Source organism: Protopterus annectens, chromosome 12.part0 (genome assembly GCF_019279795.1).
Source record: "Protopterus annectens isolate FY-2018-M chromosome 12.part0, PAN1.0, whole genome shotgun sequence".
Lineage (NCBI taxonomy): Eukaryota > Metazoa > Chordata > Ceratodontiformes > Protopteridae > Protopterus > Protopterus annectens.
This window is the reverse complement of record NC_056746.1, coordinates 672,918,218-672,939,389: the sequence shown is the minus strand read 5'-3', so window position 1 is coordinate 672,939,389 and position 21,172 is coordinate 672,918,218. Positions and strand designations below refer to the sequence as shown.

At 38.7% G+C, this 21,172-nt stretch overlaps 1 protein-coding gene across 1 annotated transcript in view; it reads right to left on the bottom strand.

The window, feature by feature from the left end:
• LOC122816776 (cytochrome P450 2K6-like) overlaps nucleotides 1-21,172 on the bottom strand; it is a 668,826-nt gene that overhangs the window by 144,611 nt on the left and 503,043 nt on the right. The window contains exon 4 of the mRNA XM_044089794.1: nucleotides 15,465-15,625. Coding sequence (XP_043945729.1) covers nucleotides 15,465-15,625 — 161 coding nt within the window. The remainder of the gene's footprint in view (nucleotides 1-15,464; nucleotides 15,626-21,172) is intronic.

Below are 21,172 nucleotides of genomic sequence, written 5' to 3'. Positions count from 1 at the left end.
AGCAGAAAAACAAAACTGGGTAAAACAAGGTGCAATTTTTGAAAATGAACTGTACATTTCCAAAGGGAAAAAAAAAACAACAATATTACCGTCTAATTTATTTAAATATGCAGCTTTGTTGAGCCATGGGCAGAGCCATGTCTCAACAGGGGGGATGGTACAGTTAGTAAATAAAATATTCCAAACATATGGATACATAAATTATACAATAAAATTTTGTGCAGCTTGTCATACTTGTAACAAGCACCATGCACAAGGAGCATTTAAAACAAGCAAGGAGTTTCCCTACACCACCATATCCATTCCATACTATTTGTATGGACTTCATAGAGTTGAATAAATGTGAAGGAAAGAAATACTGTTTAGTGATCATAGATATGTTTTCAAAATGGGTAGAAGCTTTTCCAACCAGGAATCCGAATGCAGCAACAGTGGCAAAGGCCCTAGTAAAGGAAATAATTCCTAGATTTGGCATACCGAAAAGAATCTATAGTGGCAATGGGACACATTTTGTCAATCAGACAATTCAACAACTTGGGAGATTTTTTTTGGGTTTTCCTTAAAGAATCACTGTGCTTACCACCCACAGTCAGCAGGACTGGTGGAGAGGTACAATGGGATTTTAAAAAAACAAGTTAAAAAATTTAATGAGTGAGACTCAGAAGAATTGGATTTGCTGTTTACCTCTAGCATTGCTGAGCATGAAAACAGTAACAAATGTAAAGGGTTTGATCCCCTTTAAAGTAGTATTTGGAAGGGCATATTATGTGCCTCAGTAAAAAGCCCTCATGCCTGCAGAGCTGGAGGCTGACGGTTCACTAGCTAATTATATAAAGAAACTGTTATAAATAAATCTGTTTTGCAGTTTAACTCTTTTTCAGACAAAAGAACTTTCAGCTGAATAAAAACTTTGTGACTGATACACAAGGGCAAAATGGCCAAGAGTAAAAAAGACAAAAAGCAGAGCAACCCAAGAACTATTGCATAATTATTTTAACTGTGTATTTGTTAACTGTAAGTGTGACAATTTTTCTCTTATTGTGGTTTTTCCCTGCACTCAACCACACAAGTGAAAGTGAGAAGACGTGATGAACTGTTTATAGACTGGCATCCAAACTTTAACACGTACCTGGCCATGAAGCAAGTGTATACAGAAACTATGCACATTTCAAATTGCTGAGTTTGTACAGCTATACCAACAACATATAATAGACTTTAACGTCCTCTGTCCCTCTGGGGATAAAATGAGACTTTGGAAAGTTTTTTATACAGAAACTGTGAGATCACAGGACAAAATTGCTTTATTTTTACCTGTTCACACAAAAGGAGTTGTATGTTTCTACAAAAGTAATACCCTCCAGGTGGGCTGGAGTAATGGTAATATAACAATGTCTTATAAATGTTACATTAAAGTCAAAAGTGGGGGTACTGTTTGTAATACTAACCATGATTCATATCTGAGTTCAATAAAAACTACATTAAATGCAGTATGTGACAATCCAGTCTTAACTAAGCAATTGTCTATTAAGAATAGAAAAATGTTTCATGCAGGGATAACACGTATCAGTACCAAAGTAATGATTTTATTTGTGGGAAAAAGGCATATAAATGGTTACCTGAGAATTGGTCCGGCAGTTGTTTTTTGGGTTATCTGGTTTTAGCAATAAGACATACTGCAGAATTACCTTTGGGTAAAATACAAAACGTAAGGAAAACAGCTCGAAAATCTGAAGGTCCAGTGAAAAAAAAACCCTGTGAATCCAGTTGGTAAAATCGAAGCTGGTTGAAAAGGCCATAATTCAGTGAAAGACAAAAGTAAATTGACTCATATGAACTTGGGCAACAGTGTTATATCCAGGGCAGGAATACCACCAGCCTATGGAGCAGTCAAATCGATCTGGGAGCTAAGAAAGCTGTCAAAAAGTCATAAGCAATGCAACTTTTTCCACCCTAAAATTGGTGACTAATGAACTGAATGCAATAAAAACTGTTGTGCTACAAAATCGAATGGCTCTTTACTTCACCCTAGCGGCAAGAGGTGGTACACGAAGAAGAATGCTGTGCGTACATTCCAGACAACCAACATGAAATCAATGACCACCTAAAGGTAATTCAGCAAGTATCAGCAATGACTAAACCAGGCCCAAACCCACTGGCGGACTTTTTCCAGAATCTGTTTGGAGGGGGGGGGGTTCCATCCTATTAAACATTTAATTGCTATTTGTGTGGGTATACTCCTAATAGGAGCATGTGTTTACTGTGAAATTCCCTGCATGAAAAGATTAATCAAAAATCTGTTGATATATCTGTTACTGAAACTTTTTACCAAAGTGTTAAAATTAAAAGATTAATTTCAGATAATGCTTTTTCTGAAATATAAAACCAATGACTAGCTTAGCTGAAAGTCCTCAAAGGGAAAAGGCTAAGAAATGAAATAATACTGTTTGTTTCAAATAGAATAAAATGCATTAACAGGAGGGAGAATGTTAGAAAAATACATATATTCACATATGTGCTGCCTAGAAAATATATTTACATACATGCTGCCTAGAAAAATATATATTTACAATGTATGCTGCTTAGGAAAATGTGCATTTAAACATTCAGACATATATAAGTTGTGTGGTCAGATATATAAAGAAATGTGTGCTTTAGACAGGAATAAATGTGCTCAAATCTATATAGTATGAAATGTAATGCATTTAATTCTGTTTTACTAGAATAATAGTAGAAATAAACTTGCATATTATTGCTTGAAGCACAAGCTGCAGTGTAATCAGAAATTTGGCCTTGGCAGCGTTCAAGCGCAGCCTGGCTCATGTCTTTCAAGTAAAGATTATTTTGCAAAGTTAGAAAATAATAAATCTGCCTGCATGCATATCTTCTTCCTGCTTCCACCAGAAGAATAGCCTTGTGCGCACTATCAGAGATAGTGTCCAGCTGGCGAGCAAGGAACAAAGGAAGGCATTTTAAGAAGAAACATTCACCCATTGTATTCGAACTAATCTAAGAGCCTTGAATTGGCTACATCCTCGGAAGGACATTGTGACCGACCAGGTGCTTTGCAAGGCTGTAATATTCTCATGGGAAAAAGATTTTTAAAAAGCACTATCTCAGCACTTTTTCATAAGTTACTATAATGTAAAGACCCTGTCACTGACCACGTCAGTGAGGTGGGCAAAAGCTGATTGTAAATGATATAAAATGGCAAACACTGCACAAATAAAGCAGTCAAAATTCTGTACAACTTTGTGTATGGTTTTTTGCCTCCTAATGTACATTAGAGCATAAAATACTTAAGTCCTCCTGCATTATTGTTTGTTATTGATTGACATTGTTCTTGAATGATTTTTACAGTCTGATTCTAACAAATTCATTTAACACTTTCTCTCCCTTTAAAACAAATTCTCACCTCCACCTATCTACTTCCTTCTCTTGTCTATGGTGCAACATTGCTAATCAACCTCCAATCCTCACTTAAAACTAAACTAGAAGTATGCTATAAGAAAACTGTCAAATTCGCTGCAAACTCCCACCATTCCATCCATCATTGCACACCTCTAAAAAAACTGAACTGGCTCAAATTCCCTCACTTCCTCACTTATCTACAACTAACCACCACACATAAACTACTCCCAAAACCTCAGGACTGCCCTGCCCTAAATTCCTTATTTTCCCAATCGGTCCCAAAGATCTGAACACCAGCACCTCCTCCAAATCTAGAAACCTAAACTACCTGCTGGCCAACTACTGTACTCCTAGGTAATAGCTAAAACTTGGAACAGTCTTCATCAAACCATTCGCTCCTCCCAAAAGAATGCTTCCTTCAAAACAGCTCTGCATAACCACCTCAATTCAACCTGCATCTGTAATTGTAGTAAGGCTCTCCCTCCCACAACCTAGTTCTTCTTCCCTCTCCATCCCCCTACTGCTCACTACATATGCTATCTCTACCTTCACAGCACTACTTTTACCTACTCTCTACACCGTCCTCCTTCGCCAATTTCTCATATTCTGTCACTTCATATCCTCCATATGTCCCCATTGCAATCCTTCTCTTTTACTCTACTCCTACTTTAAATAACTATTAGGTTATCTCTTAATACATTAAGCTTAAACTTCTGCCATAAACATGTTGGAAATTCATTTTATATATAGCTTCCCTCTCTGCTATACTAATTGTTTTTTTTCTTTTTTTGTACTGTGATATTATAAATTCTATCATACTACTATGTAAAATATTTGGCATTACAAATTCTGTCATGCTGCTATGTAAAATGTTTTACATTACATTGTTTAGTCCATCATGTCTCTTTGTGAAACTTATCTCCCCAGGACTCTACTGAAAATGGGGTCTTCTTGGCCCAGTGGACTATCCTGGTAAACAAATGCCAATAAATAAATAAATAAATAAATAAATAACTGTGAGGGCATAATTTGATTCTATCAAAAAGCCTATAGGCTCCACTAACTAGAAGTTACAGAACAAACTTCTAGAGCTCTGTTTGAGCTCTGGAATAAGTTAGTAGCCATGCCGAATGGTACACTGACTTAGCATATTTATAAGCATGTCTATCGTGGATGATAAATCTAAGAAAAATGCAAATACACATCTGTACAGAGGTTTATTTGTCTGTAATAAGTTACCATTTAGACCGAGTTCTGCATCGTTCTTTTTATAACATGTGTATAAAACTATCTGAATGACAGAAATATATTAATGAATCTTGATAATTTATTGAGTACTGAAAAAGGAGAGAATAAACATCTGTCCAAACTACAAAAAGTGCCATAGACTTTGTGGGAGTATGGATTAAGAGTGAAAAAGTCTAAGTGCTTGTCTGGGAATTCACAAATGGAGTAATTGGGATATAGGTTCATAGGTTCATACTAGGCTATCTGCCCGAGGACATTTACAAGCCTAGCCCATAGTTTTGTGGCTTACGCCACCCCTTTAGTATGGGGAACTATACCCATTATTTTGCTGTGCCTCTGTTGAGCAGTGACACTGAGGTAATCCCTGGGGTATATCTGCGATCTCCCATCCATTGGTCAAGATTTCTCTTGAACAAGGCCAGCGAGGTGCTCTGCCTCACATATACCGGGATTTTATTCCACAGCATAGGGAGTCTTTGGGTGATGAATCTATCCCTCCAGCACGTCCTATTAATAGCCATGTCGAGGTTTAAGTCTCCCGCCCTTGTGGCTCTGACGGATCTAGATTTTTGAGGTGAACCATATTCATCAAATCTGGGTTTGACATGGCCTTGTATGTTAGGCAAAGGTCACCTCTGAGCAAGCGGTGGCGACTGAATAGAGCTGGAGTTCTTTCAGTCGGGCAGCATAGGACAGATGTTTGAGACCCTTTATCCTTTTGGTGAGGAACTTTTGTGGCCTCTCCAGCTGCTGCAAGTGTCGGGTCAGATACATTCTGAATGGGGCATTGTACTCAATCATTGGTCTGATGAGTGATGAGTATAGGGAGACTATGACCTCCCATGATCTAGATGAGAATCCCTTCATGATAAGGTGGGCAATGTAGAAGGTCTTCCTAACTACTTTAGCTACATGGGTGTCGAATGACAGACTACTATCAACCTGGGTCCCCAGGTCCCTGATAACTTCTTCTGTGCTCAGTGGATTGCCACCTATTTGGTAGCTAGGGGTAACCTTGTTTTTCCCGAAGGGTATGACTATGCATTTTTTGGCATTTAACTTTAGGCCATGGCTCTGGCACCAGTTATCCATTTCTGTGAGACCCTTCTGAAGGATATCTGTGTCAGATGTGTTTTCTACTATGGCCCAGTTTGCAGTCATCTGCAAACTTTGTCAGCCATAACCCTCCTGTGTTTGCTTGTACTTGGAAAAGTAGATGCCAAACAAGAGTGGGCCCAGGACTGAGCCCTGTGGTACACCACTTGTGACAGGCTTTGAGTCTGACATGGCGCCAGCAACTCTGACCCTGTGGGTTCTGTCACTCAGCCAGTTTGCAACCCATCTTGTGATGTATGGGTTAACATTTAAGCTGATGAGTTTTTCAATGATACCCGAGTGGGGTATTGTATCGAAGGCCTTCGCCAGATCGAGGTAGGCTGTATGGACTGCCTTTCCCTCATCAATGGCTTTGGTGACTGTTTGAAAAAGTCAACCAAGTTTAGAAGGCATGATCTGCCTTTGACAAAGCCAAACTGGGATGGATCCAAAGTCTGCAAATTCCCTATGTCTTTATTTATGAGGTCCATTATGATCCTCTCCATGGCTTTGCAGATAAGGCTTGTCAAGCTAATGGGCGGTAATTTCCAGGGTCGGTGGAGGCACCACCTTTGTGAAGTGGGACCATAGTTGCAGTCGCCACTCCTGGGTGCGTATCCAGAGGTAAGACTATGATTAAACAGCTGTCCTAGCTGTGGGTTTAATTCCTCGTTGAGTTCGTGGAGCACACAGCCGGGACACCATCAGGTCCCATGGATGCTGTGTTTTTGCTTTGGAGAGAGCAGTTCTCACTTGGGCGTTGGAGATGTTTGGGGGGCTGCAATCGCTTGGTATAGATATCTCTCCTTTTGGGGGGGGAGAAGTTTGCACTGAACCTGTCAGCCAGTATGTTGGCAATATCTGTAGGATCAGTAATCTTCACATCATTTTGAACTAGTTCTGAGCATATCTGGGAGTTTCCTCCCAGGTTTCTAACATAGCTAAAGAAGGCCTTATGATTGTCTTTTGAGTCTTTAGCTATTTTTCTCTCAAAATTTGCTTTGGATGATTTTATGAGAGCTCTTAGTTTTTACTTATAGTGATCAAGGGTGTCTTACCTTTTAAGGATTTTGCTCTATCTTGTAGTAGCTTCCTCCTTTTGTTGTAGAGTTTGTTTATGGCTGGGGTCCACCAGACTGGACGCTTGCCTTTGGTACAAAGAGTCTTTGTTTTGCTTGGGATTGCCTTATCCATGCAGTCCTGCAGGTGCTGGTAGAAGGCATTTGTAAGTGATTCAGCGGCTTGAGTACTGTTTTCCATGGCTCGGGGCCTTAAAGGAGACCACACTAGTCTTTAGAAGTGTGAAGTCGGCTTTCGAGAAGTTCTTTACTGTGGTCTTTTTTATTTCAGGTGGGGGTGGGATGAGGACCTCCAGCGAGATTAGTTTGTGATCTGATCTCACCAGTGAGGGGTATACTTCCGGTGTTGGAACATTGTGCTCCCATGTTCGTGATGATGAGATCAAGTATGTTTTCTCCTCTTGTGGGGATGGTGACTAGTTGTTCCATGGCATTTGAGTTTATGAATTCCAGGAACTTTTGGGATAGGGTGTTTGGGCTTCAGTAGTGTTCCCAGTCTATATTAGGGTAATTGAAGTCACCTAGTATGATGGTGTTTGGTGATACATTTATCCCCTCTAGTGTTTTCAGGAAGGCCATGTGAGGTTCCTGAGTTTGTGAGGGTGGCCTGTAACATGCTACAATTTTCAGAGCAGTCTTGCCTATGGTTAATTGCACCTGGATGGTCTCCGATGCATCGTGTGTTGCCACCAGTCTTGAGGTGTGGGTGTCTTTGATGAATATGGATACCCCCCCTCCTTTCTTGGTATTGTCCAGATTTTGGGGCCGGAACGCATGATAAGAGGTAAAACCTGATAGTGCTGGGGTGCTCTCAGGAGCCTTGAACCAGGTTTCTGTCACTGCACAGACATCGATGTTCTCCATACTGAGAAGGGCCTCGAGTGCATGCATTTTGAGATTTAGACTTCTGGCATTGAGCAGCATTACCCTTAGTTTTTCCTTTTTGTGTTCTAGGGTGGTAGGTTTAGAATTTGAGCCTTGCCTAAAAAGGCACTATGGGGTGGCAAGAGCCTTTGCCAATATCCGGAATCCCAGGGTGACAGGTGCAAGCCGTCCCTTGAAGCAGCGTGGCTTGTCCAGCATGTCATCCCAGGCAGACAGACATTGGATCCCCTTTGAATGACACCAGAGTTTAAGCCAATTGTTAAAGCTGATCATCTTATCTCTGTATTGTGGCATCATTCTTGGTGAAGGTAGGATACTGCTCAAGGTCAGGGTCATACCTGCCTGGGCTACATAATCAGAGAGCTCCTCAATGTCTCTTTTCATGTAGTCCAAGGAGGTACGTCTCAGGTCATTTACACCAGCGTGGACAATGACTGAGTCGTATTTGTACCTGCTGTTGAGAGACCTGAGTGCTTGCGTTATGTGGCGGATTCTAGCACCCGACAGGCAGCTTACTGTGACCTTCTCCTTACTAAGTCTGGTGAGCGGGACGTCAGTGTGTCTGACTATGGAGTCACCAATGACTAGTGTGTCTGGCATTGTGTTTGGCCTTAAGGGCTGTGACTGTTTGACACTCTGACTGTGAGGTCTATGTGTTGCAGGTGTTGTGTTCTGAGGTGGTGGTTGTTTGGGTGTCTGCTTTGGTGGCCTCTGCTGTTTTGGTAGATTTTTGATCAGAGCTGCCGAGTATGTCTTTGTGTGTTTATGTGTATGATTTGAGGTTGTGATGGTACTATGTGAGACTGGGTCTATAGTGTGTGTGGTAACCTTCTCCTCCTGACTGGTCTTGCCAGTCCTATGTTGAGAGAGCTCAGCCTCCAGTTTGGCCGTATAGTTGCATCTCTCGCATGTATTTGTGTTTTGTGGGAGGAGGAGAGGGTTGTCTGTGTACATGAGGCAATTGTAACATTGCCTCAATATTCCCAGGTTCACCAGCTGAGCAGGGGAGGACACTAGCAACTGATCCCTCGACATGCTAGAAGGACTAGACAAAAAAACTTTGAAAGAGATTCCGGGGATGTGGGTGACCGAGAAATGGGGGTTGCCTTTTGGGGTGCTATCTATAAGAGTGCCGTATCAAGGTAATAAGTACTGTAGGAGCAAGTGCTAGGTTTAACAGATAGAGAAAAGTCTACTTGGAGTCAAGTAGAGATGATCTTTTTAGGTATTAGAGAAAGTGCTAGTAACAGGGATGCTTAAAGGTAAGATTGAAAAGAATGCACTCTGCAGTGTGCACTAGAGAAGTTAGATATGAAAGTAGGTAACTTGAGTTTTACCTGTTTAAAAAGTTAAGGTTTAGTGGAGAGTTACTATTTTTAAAACAGCAAGATGAACTGAAAGGGGTGGTTACTTTTGTATTTTGGTACTATGAAATAATGTAGGATGGCCAATAAATTTAAATAATTGAAGGGGTGGGATTTCAAAAGTGATGGTTTTGTGATTACTCACATAAGCCAGTGAAAGTAGAGAGAAATGAGATATATGGTCAGATTAACATAAGAGGCGGGCAACTAGAAAGACAGTGGTATTGCCTGACTCAGAACAGAGAGAGCTGTGGTCTCTTTTGAAGTTTTAATATGCTGTTAAAACAGAATGCAAGCAAAACACAAGATAAAGAAAACAAACTACAGTATTCAAAATATAGAAAGGCAATACAGAAATACAAAAAATAACAGCAAACTAACCTTTCCTTCACAGCAAAGTGTAGCAGAGTCTGGTTAAAATTGTATCAGTCTTCAGCTGAGAAGTTTATCCCACAAAAACCACACAGAAAGGAACATGTGCACTGACACGTACATGGCAGAAGGCTTTTTGTAAGTTCCCAACTTTTTCACTATCTTACAATTAATAAAAGTATGTCAGACATCATTATTTGTGATATAGAAGCCAAAAGATAGTGGCAGATGACCGCTGTACTTGGTATTGGGTGTTGTAATTTGGATTAAAATTATTTTTGTGTCGTTTGTTTTGAAAATCCATAAACAGCTTCTTAGGGAGAATAAGGACAAACAAGATGTTGACAATGAGAAAGAACAATGCAGAGGAAATAAAACTAATAAAAGAATCGTTAGAAACTTTAACTAAGTTTTATCAAAAATACCAGTTCCAGTCATGAGCACAGCTTAATCATCTAAAATACCTTATCACAGCACAACAAGGTGAAATAATGGAAAATAGTTGCAATTTGCAGAAATATGAAATTAACTCATTAGTACTTCAAAAAACAGTAGGTGAACTTAATATAATACTTAATGACATGGAAAACAGAGCAAGGCACAATACTATACATATATTGGGTATGCCAAAATGTAAGGCTGGCAATAATCCCAGAACTTTCATAGCAGCAGAGATAAAGGACATCTTGGGACTGAAAAGTGTACCAGAGACTGAATGTGCCCAAAGAATCACTCCTAGAATGTCAAAAAAAGGTATCCTGCACAGTTCATATTTAAATGTTTCATTTTTTTCTAACATTATGCTGAAATCCAGATTAATGGAATCTGAGCTAAAAATGGTAGGAACAAGTGTATTGTTAGTACCAGACAATGGCCCAGTGCTGTTTCTCAAATGGAAATCTCTGGAAATCCAGATTAATGGAATCTGAGCTAAAAACAGGAGGAGCAGGTGTGTTGTTAGTACCAGACTATAGCCAAGTGCTGTTTCTCAAAGAGAAATCTCTGGAAATCCAGATTAGGAGCAGGTGTGTTGTTAGAACCAGACTATAGCCCAGTGCTGTTTCTCAAAGGAAAATCTCTGATACCTTGTCTTAGATTCTTTAAGGAGAAGTGCTTCACTATACAGTTAATATTCCCAGCTTGTTTATACCTAGCAAAGGGACATATACACTCACTTCAGCAGACCAAATGGAACATTATATGTCTTCAAAACCTGACCTTAAGAAAAAATGTTTTCTGACATAGCAGTTAATTCAGGAAACATAATGGACTGTATAGAATCTTTATAAAAAAAATCTGTCCAAGGTAGAGAGATACAGAAAGGCAAAGCAAGGAAGGATCAGATATGGTGGTGGATGGTTGGAATATGGACCGATGCCAGCTCAGCAGGATGGTACTGTTAAGGGTTCATTGGAGGCATCCAGCCAGTATAAATCTCTTGCCATACTCTCCAGTTCAGATGAGGAAGAACAACAAATAGAAACATACTTCTAAGGCCCAGAAATAAAGATTGCAGAGGTAAAATCCATTTAAGCCTTTTGGAATGAGCTGGAAAGTGAAGAATTCAGTACACATACACACAGAAACACACTAACCCACAAAAGCTGCAAGTACTTATAGCTTTACTAAATTAATAAAAATGTTTGTGCCTAACCAATTTACAGTATTGACATCATGGGTCTATATTAGTTCAGCCAGCATTAGGAAAGAGACAGGGGTGTGAGGGTTTTTCTATACTATGGTGTGTGCGATGGTCGGTATGTTGGCCAAGTAACTCTCTGTTCTGTGCAAAACATTCACTGATGTCAATGTTTGATGAATGATCATTCACTGATTGATGTTCACTGAATGAAATGTCTGTTCTCTGAAGTTAGTTTTCGAAGAACTAATATAGGGTCTATATTATATTCTCGAAAGTCGACAATGTCGAATCTGACATTGTCGACATGAGAATATCGAATGCCCCAAATCTTGAGCATGTAAATGGAAATCTCCGTAAGGGGAGATTTCCATTTACTGTAATGTAGTGCAGTCTCGGCATTGATATATTTAAGTTGCAGGGGGTGTGGGGGGTGCAGGGGGGCTTGCCCTCCTTCTTAAACCCATTAGGGTACTTTTTTCTTTTTTTGTTTTTGTCTTTTTATAAGGTCGACGTTTGAAGACATCGACCATATGGTGTCGACCATATGTTATTCGATGTTTTCAACCATCGATCTTATAATATAGACCCCTAATATAGACCTGACATCATACATGTTGCTAAAATAACAGGTTTTCTCACAGTCAAAACTTCAGGAAGAGAATGCTTTTAAAAGGTATAAAGACTTATTAATGTGATAAACTTCTGGCACATTATGGTCAGAGTTTTCCTCTTATACTAGTATGTGATGCTGGTGCATATAGTATTGGAGCTGTGATTCAACCTACTCTGTCTATAGATGAGGAACATTCCATTGTTTCTGCTTCTTGAACCCCATATCAAACAGAAAAGCAATATTCACAAACTAAAACAGGAGAAAGGGAACTGTATCTTTGATTTTTGGAGTGATGAAGTTGTAGTAGTATGTGCTGGTAGAAGTTCACATTGGTAACTGTACATAAATGATTGTGAGAAACATTAGGCAAATATAAAGGTCTGCCTTCTACAGCAGCATCACATATCCAAAGATGGCCTGTTATTTTATCAGCCTGTGATTATCAGATTGAGTACAGAATTTATAAGGGATATGAAAATGTAGATGGACTTGTGAGAATGCCAAACACAGAAATTTCTTGTATAATAGAAGGAATGATGGAATATATTAATGCCTGGGCAGAAAGTTATTTTCAAGAAATTCCAACAAAAGCTGAACTAATAGCTCCAGTGATTCTTTCCAAAGTTACAAGCTATGTGAGAGAAAGTTGGCTTTATCACATGGATTATTAGAAGAAAATATTCAAATTTTCTATAGTTAAAGGTTTTGTTCTTTTGGGAGCTGGAGTTATTATTTTAGGGGAAATATCCCCATGTTAACTGGTTCTTTGTCTTATCTCTGCACCCATAGTTAAAGCCAGAATTGTGAGTCCCATGATTATTTTTGGAATGGAAAAATCTTTGAGTAGTGACATTATGTGCCACTGCTCATAACTAAAAAATCTACCTGTCATAATGGAGATGCCATCTATATTCTTACACAATGATTTCAGTAAAATACTTTTTTTTGTTACATTTGGGTGATATGCATCTGATAAAAATGTAAAGCCTTCAAATAATATTATAGGATTTCTTGTAAGGTTTCATGGGATCTGGTTGCCAGTTCTTGGGAGAAAGAGACTGCATTTCAGTGTTAAGGCAGTGATATCTGCTTCAGGCTTCCCCTACAATGATTGCTGAATGACTGTTTATGAAGCTATTTTCAGTTACAACTGAATGAGAACAGGCGTCCTCACTACAACTCACTCTGAATGACAGAAGTAAGCATTTCTGACAGGGTCAAGCACAGCCTTACATATACTAAGTCTCTAATCATGCGAGTAAGTAAAGAGAAACACCCCAGTAAACTTCAAGAGAGTCTTGCACAGACAGCAGTCCTACTGTGCATTTGAGGCTTTCCTACCATTCCATGAAAAAGGTAATGATGACCAGTTAACAAGTGGTCAATAATAATCTGCAAGGAAACTTCACCTCAGCTTCACTGTGTGAATATTGGCATGCACTCATTCAGCTGTATACTTTTCTATATAAAAATGGTTTATTGGGTAGGCAGAGCTGTTACAATAAAGCCTATCTTTAGAGATTTTGTGATTTCAGACATTTTAAAAAAAGTATGTTCAGGCTACAGTTTGAAGGGGGAAGCAGTGATTGTATTCTTCTTGTAATCTGACTTTCTGCCTGGAACTAGTGCTTGTAGCAATGAAGAGCTGTTCAACCAGCACCTTGCCGGGCTAATCACGGATGACATTGCTGCACATTTGTTAATTCCTGTAGGTGAGATATGTCAGATTTACAGACAAATTTTACTCTAGTCTCAAATGTGTGCTTTGTCTACAGAGCCTGCAGACAAAATTCTGGTTTAAGAAAAGGCAAAGAAGGTCAAGTATAGTTCTTTGGCGCTGGCATCCTGAATGGTCTCCTCACATGGCTTGTAGAGCCATGCATTGATCCACCGCTGATAACTGGACCACCAGAGGCTATGCTCATCCCTAACGTCAGCCATGGAGGTGGCAGGCTTAGAGACATGTTCAGCATGGGCTGGACTGGAAGGCCCATTATACCATTCCCTCTCCCCAATCACTTTGCTCCTCTTACTTGTGTTTTCATCTCCATTACCTGTGTATCCTCCAATCCTGTCCATCACTAAGTATCTACGCTTTGTCTGTCTGTGTATCTCCCTTGTCCTCCCACCCTTTTGTGTTACTGCATCCCCTGCTGGTCTTTGCCTGTATATGCATTTGTGCATGTGCTGTTACCACCTTCCTTTTATCTTCCTTCTGACACCCAGTTGAACTGTACATCCCTTCTTCTGTTCCCTTCATTAAAATTAAATTGAGTACTTGTTCTACAAAAATAAAAACCTCGTTCTCCCCTGCACCTACTTATCTCTACATCAAACTATCCTTCTGTGAGTTCCTCTGCTTACTTTTTTCCAAATTCTGTCTTATTTTCCCCTCCCCCCTTTAATATAATGAACTTCCAAGACACTGTGCTGTGATGCATTCGTATCGGTTGACAGGCTCAGTGAAGCATCACTGTGATGCTTCATTGCACATGTCAGCACTCGCACAGTTGTACACAAGACCTCTCTCCCTTACATACCCTTGGGTTACATGATTGCAACATTATGATCTGTGCTGTAGTACGTTTCCTATGGGTAGCACAACTGACTCTTATTCACTGACTTGCCTGACTTCTTTTGTGCTATTTCTGTAGTTATGTATACCTAACAGGTACTGGGCCCATACTTCTCAATTCTTAGTGCAAGAATTCTGGACAAAATCAAAAATAAAGGAGGACAAAGGCCAAAAATCAAGGACATGATTTGAATATTGCTATTAAAAAAATTAGAAAGTTGCTGAATAGCAGGTTTTACATGAGCATGCATTTTCTGAAGGATATGTAGTCTGGAATTCAAGTGTTTGTTTTTATATAGTGAAAACCACATATTTTATGAGGAACACAATGAAAATATGAAGCAAAAATCTGGGCATCCTGCAAAATTCCGGACAACTGAGTGCCATGATCAGACTTCTATTCACTAGAAACACACTATTTCTTCTTGCACAGCTATGTTAGCAATGGTTACCTATTATAAAATCAAAGTTACAGAACTTCGAGTACCATATGGTCGACACCATATGATTGAAGTTCTGTAACTTCAAAATTAAAAAAATAAATAAATAAAATACAAAAAATGTACCCTGATGGGTTAAAGCAGGAGGCAAGCCCCGCTGCACCCCCACACCCCCCACTACTTAAATATACCAATTCCAAGATTGCACTTTAATGAAGTACGGTGCAGAAAGTGAAGATTTCCCTTTCCCACACTGTAGCACAATCTCCGAGTTGGTATATTTAAGTAGCGGGTGTGTGTGTGGGGGTGAAGCCCCCCACTTGAGGGTTGCAGGGGGGCTTGTCCCCTACCTACACCCTTTACTTTTACTTTTTTTTACTGTTTATTTTGAACAGTTCGAATTTTCAATTGTTTGATCATTAAAGGTCGACCTTTAGTGATTCGGACAACTGAAAATTCTATGTTCCAATAGGAACCTGCTAGCAATATTTCTGAAAACTACATGCGCATACAGAGCTTTCTTTTTGTATATTTATGATAAAATTGGTATGTGATACTGTGGTTTATAGGAATCAATTCAATAAATGATGGGCATTACTTACATTAGTCTTTGTTGAAGAATATCTGAGAGGCCTAAATCTTATACTAAATCATAATTTCTATTCATTCACATATCCATGTCATCTTTACATACAGCATGACACACAAGAAAGCATTGGCAATTAATACATACATCTACTTACCCGTAGAGTTGTAGTCCCACCTAGTTTAATGCTTTCATTTATTACTTTTAAAAGTCGAATGAATTTTTCATCGTCATATTCAAACCTCTGTCCAAACACTACTGAACAGATTATGTTGGCTAATGCATTGTTCATAATTAATGTACTCTCAAATGGCTGTCCTGCAAAAATAGTAAAAGATTTAATTTCAGTTATAAGTCAATCTCACATGACGAAAAATTAGTATCTGTATATTTTATCATGCTGTATGCTTCTGACAGATTCAAATACATGCAAAACATTGAAGACTGACTGAGAACTACTTTACTGTGGTATCTATTTACTAAACTGAGGCAGAAAAGTAATACTTGCAATGAACAATGCTAAATACCTTCTGCTATATTTTGATAACTTCCTGTGCCCTCATTCTCACTATCTCTACAATTGTCACTATAATAGTAGTATAATTTATAAGTCTAAGCTTCCCACTTGCCTGTCCTTCCCATTTAATGCCATGTATCCCTGAGAGTGTTCTCTTGCAAGCCCTTGTTCCATACTTATAACTGTTACTTAATATTCTTTAGAGAATGGGCAAACTGTACATCAGCATCCTGATTGTAAAACAAACGTTCTCCAGTAGGGTATTAATGTACAAGTAATGCCCGCTGAAAAACAAGTCCACCACCTCATGGCAGCATATGAAGCTGCTGTGGAGCTAGGACAGAAAAAAACTAATGGATGCCATTATTTTACGCTCGCTAAGCAATGCTTTTGCTGTTTAGCGAGTGTAAAAAAATAAACAGAAAAAAGTGCATGTGTGTGTATGTATGTGTATGAGTGTGTTATGTTTCTGTTTCCATGTGTGAGTGAATTTGTGTATGAAAGTACAGGAGACTGTATGTGTGAGAGAGATCGGGAGAGAGAGAGAGAGAATGCGTGTATAAAAGCAGAGGAGACCGTGTGTGTGTTAGAGAGATAGAGAGAGAGTGAGAGAGAGATCTTCTGTGATTGAATGCATATATGAAAGCAGAGGAGACTGGGTGTGAGAGAGAGAGAGATCAAGAGAGAGTGAGAGCGATCTTGTGAGAGTGAATGCGTGTATGAAAGCAGAAGAGACTGCGTGTATGAGAGAGAGAGATTGAGAGATAGAGCACTCTTGTGTGAGTGAATGTGTTTATGAATGCAGAGGAGACTGTGTGTGTGTGTGTGTGTGTGTGTGTGTGTGTGTGTGTGTGTGTGTGAGAGAGAGATTGAGAGGTAAAGCAATCTTGTGTAAGTGAATGTGTGTATGAAAGCAGAGGAGACTGTGTGTCTGAGATAGGGCACTCTTCTATGAGTGAATGTGTGTATGAATGCAGAGGAAACTGTGTGTGTGTGTGTGTGTGTGTGTGTGTGTGTGTGTGTGTGTGTGTGTGTGTGTGTGTGTGTGTGTGTGTTTGTGTGTGTGTGTGTGTGTGTGTGTGTTTGTGTGTGCAAGATTGAGAGAGAGAGAGAGCGAGAGAGAGTGATCTTGTGTGCATAGCTCTCAACTTTCCAAATTTTTACATACTGTGCTGAGTTTTGCCTCATTTTTTTTTTATGTTTCTCATAAAATTTGTGATTTTCTGAAGTCCTGTGGTAAATCAATGAGGAGTGAATTCACTAAATAATGGTAGGCATTTTAGTGTCAGGATTTATATCTTTCAGAAAATGCATTGTAATAAAATAACTTTTATTCTAGCAACTTCCTAAGTTTATAAGAGCAATGTATAAAATTTGTCCTTATTTTTCGGGATTTATCCCCCCATTATTTTTGGCTTTGGCCAGATTTTTTGTGCAAAGAAGTTGAGAGTTATGCTTGTGTGAGTAAAGGCGAGTATGAAACCAGAGGAGACTGCATGTGTGTGTGTGTGTGTGTGTGTGTGTGTGTGTGTGTGTGTGTGTGTGTGTGTGTGTGTGAAAGCAGAAAGAGACTGTGTATGTAAGACAGAGAATGGGTTTTCTGTAAAATTGTTGTGTTTTACTTACTTATTTTTCTAAGTACTATATTATTTTTTATATATATTTTTGATGTAAAATGCTTCCTCCAACACCATTAGCATATACTACAAAATGTTTGAAACATTGGGCAGAAGAACTATTTTACATTAAAAAAAAACAAAAAAAAAATATATATATATATATATATATATATATATATATATCAAATATAGTACTTAAAAAATAAGTAAGTAAAACACAACAATGTAACAGAGAGCCCATTCTCTAAGCACAATAATGCTCTCCAGGGTGTGTGTTAATGTATAATTAACACCCTTCCAGGGGTGTAGAGGCCTGATGCTGGACCCCTGGGTGGGCATTAATTGCACATTAACACGCACCCAGTCAGGCATTATTGCTTACGTATGAATGTTCCAAACCCCACTCCATTGCTACTAGGCATTCTTTAGATACACTTGCTTGCATTTACCAAGTAGAGCAACTATTTTTACTGATGATACCTTTGCCATTCTTTGTATATCCCAAACTCATGAACATATGTTTGTATTAATTGCAACATGTGTACTATACTGTGCTCTTGATTTTATGAAGATGATGTTATTAATGATGTAGCAAACCTCAACGAAAAGTTGTGACTGTCTAAATATTCATGTCTGCATTTCTTCAACTCTTACTGTTGATACATACCTATTTTCTTCATTGCTGTAGTATTCCTTATATATTTTGGAGTGTTTCTGCATCTTTGAAAATACTATTTATATCATGAAACTTTGGTTATTAACTCTTGTATGTCTGGAGCTTTTCTTCTTGGGCCACAGATGTAAGTATGCATTGTCTAGTTGGACCTCTTAGCAGAAATAAATAAATAACGTAGGTAAGTAATTAAGTAAGCTGGCTCTATGGCACAGAATAAAGCCCAGAGTATGACCCAGACAGTCAGGTTAATTGACAATGACACATGACTGGAGAATCTAGCATGGATGGGTGGGAATGAGTAGCTGATGCAAGCTTGCCCACCCTTGAGGAAGGGAAGAAGTCCTTTTCACTGCAGCCCTGGTTTTTATTAGGAGACAGAGTCATATGGCATGCAACAGCTTATGGACCAAGGACGTGCTTGTGATTCTACCTAGCAGTAGTCACTGACAGCCTTGTTATACTTGTGCAAAGGCATGCACACATGAGAAGGCATAAGAGGCCATAATATCTCTGAATGTCCACATCAGCCACTTGTAGTAAGTTTATGGTTAGAAAATAGGAAACTCTGTCATGGTTTTGTGAGTGAATACTGCACCAAAGACATCTGTTACCCTTGTGATGGGAAAGGAATGGGCACAGTCATAAGGGTAGTGCCAGATGGGTAGTAAAATCCAAACAAGCATACACACACACATACACACATATGCGTTAACCTACACACACATGTATGCACATACACTTGTACACACACATGCAAGCATGTACTCAAGCATGCATAAATACAAATGCATGCATGTATACAGACAATCACACACATATATACATAGACTCACCTATGCATGCACACACACACACACACACACACACACACACACACACACACACACACACACACACACACACACACACACCATATACACACAAGCACACATGCACACACTTCAGTAAACTGGGTCTTACTGCAATCATATTGCTGTACAGTACTTGACTTTTTTAACATACTTGACACATAAATCTGTTGTTGATATTCCTACCAGCCAAAAAGCTGAAGAAGGAAAACACAGTGAACATAGTTAAAGCAGAAATAAATAAAGTAAAAAATATACTTGTAGCTGCCAAAGGTGTATAAGGTACAGACCAAACAATATGTAGCAATACCAAAGACACCACCACGGATGACTGAATCCTTTAATAAAATGTAGAAAGTGCAACAAATAAAATGAGATAAAATCCCCTTGTTATAAACGATAAGCGCTTTCAGAAATATCCTTCTTCAGATCAAATAGTAAGATAGGGGAATACTCAAAAGAATCACTTTTACCCAATCAAGGGTCAGTACAAAGCCAACACCTTCTTAATGTTCCAATCAACTGTAGTCCAATGAAAACAATCAGATGCGAACCCTCCTCCTTTTCATCCAATAGTAGGTCTTCTATTTTTTAATATGGGTCATAATGGGACAACCACATTCAAACCTGGCAGCTTATCCACTCTCAGGTTGATAATCCATTTAATTTCATTACATTCTGTGGTGTTAGAAATATCCCCTTGTTTCATGCCCAGGAAAGTAGTTTCTAACACTTTAAAATAGAATCGGTGAAGGAAATTGCATTATGTGACTTGCAAGCAATTCTTAGGGACTTTATGATGAATATTTTGGAGATGTCTCAAAACTCTGTTTTTAAAAAAATTATCAGTTTTGCCTACATAATAAGCAGAACAATCTGAGCAAGTAGCCAAGTACACAGTATGAGGAGTATTACAATCAGCTTGACAGGAAAAATGATACTCGATCCTGCTAACAGGATGTATAAATGAGTTACTATTTCTGGGAGTATTAATTCTATGCAATAATGGACTACTATCAATGACGTTACACTAAGAACTGATAAGTTAAGAAATTTGAGGAAAACAAAGGAGCTCCTGAAATTGGAGTACATCTGGAAATTATGCTAAAAGTGGTGCAAATTTTAGTTTAACATATACATGACTGTCATCAAATATGTGAAATCATAAAGAAATATTGGCCCATTTTAGCACAAGATGACAAGATAAGTGAGATCATAGGTGAAACACCCAGATTCACCTTCAAAAATAAAAAGAACTTGAAACGTTTACTTTGTACGAAAGATGGTGTGAAAAATGCATCTATTAAAACAAAAAAAGGAACTTCTCATTGTGGCAGATGTGTGGCTTGTAATAATATTGATACTAGTAACTCATTTATATATCCTGTTAACAGGATCGAGTATAATTTCTCCTGTCAAGCTGATTGTAATACTCCTCATGTTGTGTACCTGGCTACTTGCTCAGATTGTCCTGCTTATTATGTAGGCAAAACTGATCAGTTTTTTAAAACCAGAGTTTTGAGACATCTCTGAGATATTCGTCATAAAGGCCCTAACAATTGTCTTGCAAGTCACATAATGCAATTTCCTTCCCAGCGATTCTATTTTAAAGTGTTAAAACTACTTTCTTGGGCATGAAACAAGGGGACATTACTAATGCCAGAGAACGATCAACCTGAGAGCAGATAAGCCACCAGGTTTGAATGCAGTTGTTCCATTACGACCCATATTAAAAAATAGAAGACCTACTGTTGGATGAAAAGGAGGAGTGTTCACCTCTGATTGTTTTCATTGGACTACAGTTGGTTGGATCATTAAGAAGGTGTTGGCTTTGTACTGACCCTTGATTGGGTTAAAGTGATTCTTATTGAGTATTCCCCTATCTTACTATACGATCTGAAGAAGGATATTTCCGAAAGTGCTTATCATTTATAACAAGGGGATTTTATTTCATTTTATTTGTTCTACTTTCTACATTTTATTAAAGGATTCAGTTGTTCATGGTGGTGTCTTTGGTGTTTCTACATATAGTTAAAGCAGAGGTTGCAGTGCCCAGTCCAACCTTGTAGCTTCTGCCAATATTTAAGTTATTGAACACAATATAATTGCCCAGAAAATAATGTCACTGGAAATCTCACAACGTACCCTTGTCTTAAATTTTGAACAAGATCCAAACTGTCAGTAATGAAATTCAAAAAGTAAATA